This window comes from Hyaloscypha bicolor (assembly GCF_002865645.1).
Source record: "Hyaloscypha bicolor E unplaced genomic scaffold K444scaffold_92, whole genome shotgun sequence".
Taxonomy (NCBI): Eukaryota; Fungi; Ascomycota; class Leotiomycetes; order Helotiales; family Hyaloscyphaceae; genus Hyaloscypha; species Hyaloscypha bicolor.
Genome location: NW_020194594.1, coordinates 673,119 through 679,118, shown reverse-complemented (window position 1 = coordinate 679,118; position 6,000 = coordinate 673,119). Strand labels below are relative to the sequence as shown.

At 45.3% G+C, this 6,000-nt stretch overlaps 1 protein-coding gene across 1 annotated transcript; it reads left to right on the top strand.

The window, feature by feature from the left end:
* The first annotated feature begins 977 nt into the window (after positions 1-977).
* K444DRAFT_614253 (uncharacterized protein) lies at positions 978-2,964 on the top strand. The gene is made up of 3 exons (XM_024880508.1): positions 978-1,497; positions 1,549-2,242; positions 2,299-2,964. Exons 1-3 carry the CDS (start codon positions 1,016-1,018, stop codon positions 2,761-2,763), a joined length of 1,641 nt encoding a protein of 546 aa, XP_024735393.1. The 5' UTR covers positions 978-1,015; the 3' UTR covers positions 2,764-2,964.
* Positions 2,965-6,000: the final 3,036 nt, after the last annotated feature.

Sequence of the window (6,000 nt, the reverse complement as noted above, 5' to 3'; positions counted from 1 at the left end):
AGTAAAGGAGATCTGCTTGCTCTTGCGAAGAGGTATATTCAGACGCTGGAACAGGATAAAAGGCGTCTTGAAGGAGAGGGCATAGAAAATAAGACGACTATCGGTCGTCTAAGGGCTGCGTTGGTGAAGAGTGGGGGCGGGGACTTTGTTTGATATGAGCAGGAGAGCATGAAATTTGGACGAAGGAATGTTAATGCAATTTATGGACTCAGAATTCTGAGAAATGAATTTCTTTAGGACTAATTTCTTCGGGGATATCAGAATACCCCATTTGTTTGCAGTATTGAATCAGGGGTCCTGTACTGTTGCTGCCGGGAAAGCCAGTGTTCGGAAGGGCATTTTCAGCCGCTTCAGCTGCTGCGAAATCCAAGTCAGCCACATTACTTCACGAGTATAGCAAAACAATAAACCATAAAGTGGAACAATTCACAGGCAGGTGATATTACGAGAAGCTAAGCTTAGTTCTGAAGCTCTTTTTAGGTAATTTGAATTATAAAAAATCTTAAAATAAGTTAAATATTTCTTTGGGCTTAAATTACTAAAATTAATGAAAATATTTTATTTTATTTTATATTAAGGAACTATAAAATAACCCCGGTAAATTTTTAAGGTAAGTAAATTTTATTTATTTATTATTAGAACTTTAAAATAATAAAATAAAATTCAAAGCCTAAGAAATTTTAATTTGCTAAGGTACCGCCCACCCCACCTAATAAGCCTTCAGCGTACTATGTTGCGATAACATTCAAAAGTAGATTTTGGGTATCAGGATCAACAAGGGGCGGCAATTTTTGGCCCCAAAAACCTCCCGTGTAAAAGCAGGCTGTGTTCTAATCCCGCATAACTACAGGGGTCGTCAGTGGCCATGAGCAGCTCCAGCCAGTAGCTTGAGGCTCCGCCACAGGGCTCCGCCACGGGCTGTCAGCTACAGCTTCAAGATAATTATAAACAACCCCAACCACCTTACTAGCGACATATCGGGTTCATTCCCTCTTCTCAAATCAGACACTCAGTTATGCCTGACCCTCTGAGCATTGCTGCCGCCGTGACCGGGATCGCAGCGACAGGCTTCGCCGTCGCCAATGGGCTTTACACAATTGCAGATGGAATAGGCTCCGCAGGACAAGAAGTCCGAATCTACGGCGACGAGGTCGGTGCATTCTCCAAGCTTCTAATCAGAGTCCGAAGTGAGCTGCTTCAACCAGCCCATACATCTTCCGAAGATACAAGCCTAATTAAAGACGTCTTGGACATATGCGACAGGATCCTTGCCCCTCTGGAGCGGTTGCAGACGACACTCAGTCCACTTCTGGTCCGTTTTCGCGAGAGTCCGGGGAAGTTGAGGCAGGTTGGAATCCGGATCCATTGGATTTTTAGCAGGAAGGCGAAATTGCTTTTTTATCGAGAGGTGTTGAGAGGGCAGCACAGAGTACTGGATACCACTCTTGAGTTGATGATATTGAAGGTCAATAGGGATAAATCTCCCCAGAATGTTTAGTAAGTAGTTTTGGACTTACTCGTTAGGTGTTCTTCGCTTATACAATGTAGTATTTTGCAGATGTCCTTGGAGCACTCTATGACCGCCGTGCATCACTCACTCAAGAGTACCAATGTGTACCAACTAGGGTACAATCAGCCGACAGAGTCGAAACAAATGTTGTTGATTGAAGAGAGAGAAGACCTGCCTGAAGTGCCCGAGGCTGGGTCTCCTGATGATCGGCAGATTCTCGAAGGCACGGAGGAACGGTCTTTGGCTGACAGCATCGTGCAAGGACAAGGAGAAAGTGATCAGATGACTCTTGTTCTATCAACTTCGGCGTCAGAGCAGGCCGCTGAACGGCTCGACGAGGAGGAAATACAGCAGTTGGACGAAAAAGTTGATCAAGATCTCAGTTCTCCATCATACGAGTCCCACCAAGAGCTCTTGGAAGACATGCGTTCGGTATCGCGCAAAGTATTGAGACGCGCAACAAGAGTATTGCAAACAAGCCAGAGAGAACTTGAATTGGAGAATGAGAGGTTAGCGGGTTCGATGCCAGATGAGCCGATTCATGCGCTTCCAACTGAAACACCAGCGAGCATGCCGGCTGTGACAGGAGTTCCAACCAGGGAGGAAGAGGCAAAGCCTCATAAAAGAGATCTATCTCCCGAAGGCGCTGATGTTCCAGATAACATCATCACCTTGGAAAATGCAGACGGCGAGTCATATGACTTGCCTTATCTTGAAGTCCGTACCTGGGAGGTGAGCGAATTGAAGCCCCATACACTTTTTAAGGGATGAGTAATTAATATTCCAAGAACATGTGCAACGTGATAAACGAGATCTTTAAAGGGAAATGGCCAATTGAACCGGATCAATTTGATTCTGACCGAGAGAATTTCGTGGCTATCAAGAATGGCGATTTTTTGCTTTACGGTCCATCTCGCCAGATTATTCTTCCCAGAATGTGGAGCCGCCTTGTGAGGCCGGGGTGGGTGGTGAAGCTCCGATACAAGCAACCCAGTTTGAACCCTCAGTGGCTGCTTGAGATGGACGACCGCAAGCGAAAGGAAGAGTATCTTGCAATGAAAATGAGAGATATGGAGCAGGAGGCTGAACAAGAGAAGTTCCATAAGAACCTAGATGAGAGGAGACGGAAAGATGCAGATGATGAACAGGAAAAGAGACTGGCGAAGAAAAATGCAGATGGACCAAATACCCGAGATACGTGGGGAGAAGCCGGGAGATGGAGGCTATTCAAGAAGTTCATCAAAGGAGATTGAGCTATGACGAAAAGAGACGGGGTGTAAGCTCTTTTGTAAATGCCGGTGCTGTCTGGATTCTTCTAAGTCGTGTCTTCGGGATTAAGAGATCAGAATTTGTGGTCTCCACTATTGCAAGGATTTAATATTCATCCAGAGTGCGCATTCAGTTTTCCGCGATATCAAGAAAGTCTTCACTAAACTCAAGCGCCCACTTTCAACCACAATTTCAATAATGAATCACTGGTTCAACCCTTGGGGGGAGGGGGCTATCGGGATCGAGGCGCGGGTAGTCCATATTTGAAGTCACGTGCCACTGCCGTTGCTCCAGGGGCGATGACGGTGTCGTTAATCTTGATATGGTTCCGCCGATAATGCTACGAGCTGCTGGCAGTTCAAACCAAAACAGTAGTGATAGAAAGGGCGCCCCCACTCTTTCTTTCAAAGAGTCATACTAAATACAAAAGTCAGGAAAGTACCAGTTTATCAAGAACATTATACTCAAATTACCTTAGCTGCACGCGCACCATGTCTATTGTTACTCTCAATATCCACTATTCCAACCGAAGACTCCATGGGCGGTGGCGTAATTGAGGATAACTCGTCAATAGACAGCTCACAGGCTTCAAACACCTCTCTGCGGGCACACCAATCCCAGACAATGAAGAACTTAGGCATACAAATTCGCTATTGAAATTTGAAGTTTGAAAGATAGGAGTGTTTTCTTCCTTCAAACGTGGAAAGATGCAAAGGCGAGCTCTCTTACTACATACATATCCCTTGTGAAAACAGACTTGAACTTTTAAGATGCCGATGTCATGACTCAGAGAAACGTGCGGAAAGCGTCATGATTAGACTACTCTGAGGGTCAACAATATAGTTGGCATCTAGATAGAAATCTGTAACTAGTTCAAATTTAACTTAATATTGGATCCAGTGTTCTGAAGGTCTTACTGATTGTAAGCCAAAGACAAGACTCCAATTAAGAGGCATTCAAGAGACATGGCTCAGTTCCAGAGAGAAATTGTCTCGATCTAATAGTTTTTTATTTGAACTAGTACACACTGCTCTCAACCCTTCCATCTCGGGGAACATTGTTGAACCTGGTTACTTCCTGGCAAGCTCACTGAAGCACTGCACTTTGAACCACATTCGATTCTCTTCTCGATTGTGTACCTTGTAGCACACCGGTCCGTGTGTAAGAAGTAGTCATCAATATCTAATTCTTCATTGCCAACTATGCCATATAATGACACCAAGGGCATTGTGTGATTGGTCTAAAGTCCGAAGTCAACTCCCACGATCAAATTGTATGTAATTCCGTTCCCTTCACGGTCCCGTTTACAGCTACTGTCCAACTTTGCATATTCTTGTTTGGCGCAGATCGAGACCTTGATTCCGATTCCGTCTCATGTGTATAATCAGCAAGCATGGTGTGCTCTTGGTTAAGCCGTTGGTGTTGGAATTCGATGAGAAGGCAGGCCAGGCGCAGTCGACACTCGATATTATACAGTATCCGTGAACCTTCATGTGCGCAAGTCGTACTTCTCGTAAACAAGCCTCCTACAACATGGAACTGTGTCCTTATTTATAGTATGCCGATTCAAGTGGTCAACCGTAATGAAGGTGGCATCGAGGAGAGATTGTGAGCCGTTGGTCCTGTAGCAGCCCAATTCTGGTTAATCTCAAACCTTGCAAACAGAGCATAGAAAGAGATACCGCGAAACCTTTGGGGGAAAATTAAAAAATGGGGGGCGATGCCGCTTGTCGTCTTTGCAGGAGAGGCGCTTCGAGCATGATGCACAGTGTGCAACGACTGTCCCCAACATAATATTCCTTATATATATATATATATACATGGCAGACACACAAATATACGCCAATATCTTCTTCCATGGCATGTATCAACTGTTTCGTGTGTGCCGCACAGAGATGAGGACTTTCGAGAGAGTCAGATGGATTTGCGGATCGAGAAGCCGGCCCAATCTCGTCGAGAAGGAGAGAGGTAGACGATGGACATGTCGTCTCCGGGCCATACTGGTCGCTGAAGATTCTGCGACATGAGAAACCCCTATTATTACTAACTTGGTGACGGTAGAAAAGTGTGGACTAGTGCAATTCCTAAAATGGATGGCTTTTGGTGAATGTGTTGGAAGTGAATTGGTCTTTCCTGGCAGGAAGTTGTCCAAAAGCCATCAAGGACCTCGTAGAGAAGTAATCGAAAGAACCATCCATGCGCTTATGAACCAGTTCTCAATTCTTTCAACGATTGTGTGATAGTGACGTTGTTTGGGTCTGAGTTGATGGTTGACGTGCACTGAAGCTTCAGGCCTCCGGGGGTTGCTCTGCCAAACGGAGTGTTTTCAAGGGCCTCGCAGAATCTGGGAAGACCTTAGGTTGCTTTCGTCCCGAAACCCCCTCAACTACTCTCATGTTTGTATTGCGTTATATTTTGAACTGGTTGATAATGGAGGTCGAAGGAAGTCTTCCAGAAGCATACATGGTCGTGAAGTGCGGCGAGTTCACCCTGCTGTTGCTTGAGATTTTTGTACAGTAACCTATCTGCTGGCCTGCAAGCTATCTCTATAGGCTGCCAAAACCTTTCCTCAACGAATGAACGTTCATTTTACCCTGTGCCTCGGTACTTTTAAGGCGCTTCAAGCAAAGGCCACATCAGAAGACCAAATTTGTTTTCTTTATGGAGGCAAAAATCGTACGGTTGCGAGAGAGAACATTTACCCGGGTATGACTCTAGAGATCTCAGACACATTCCCTCCGGCGACACCATGTATAGATGATGATTAATGATTCGAGGAATTAAATTCCGAATCTCCTGACCCGAGTCAACAACGCCGGAAGTGGCAATCCTATTCCTTACAAACGCCCCCAATCCAGGCCGCCAGATCCACGGTTACTCCGCATCATGCTTGAATCGATTACGATATTATTGTGTGATTTGTGACTTTTGGCTGGAGTTTCCCTTTTCTTTGAGGGGATTTTGTGGCCGGAATAAATTACCGTTGAAAGTCGTACGGTTTATCACGGGATTGGGATCATGCCATATTTTCGAATCAACAAATGACAAGATCAACGTGGAATGCTTCGAATGGCATCTGAAGTCAGCTGGCGGACATTTGTAACACCGTTTCCTGCCTTGGAAGAGTGTGTTATGGAGTACGCAAGTTACGAATCACGTTTTCTCGTCTGTGGGCTTGGCGTGTCCCTTATTCATAGGTGGACGGTAGGCCAGAACTAGAT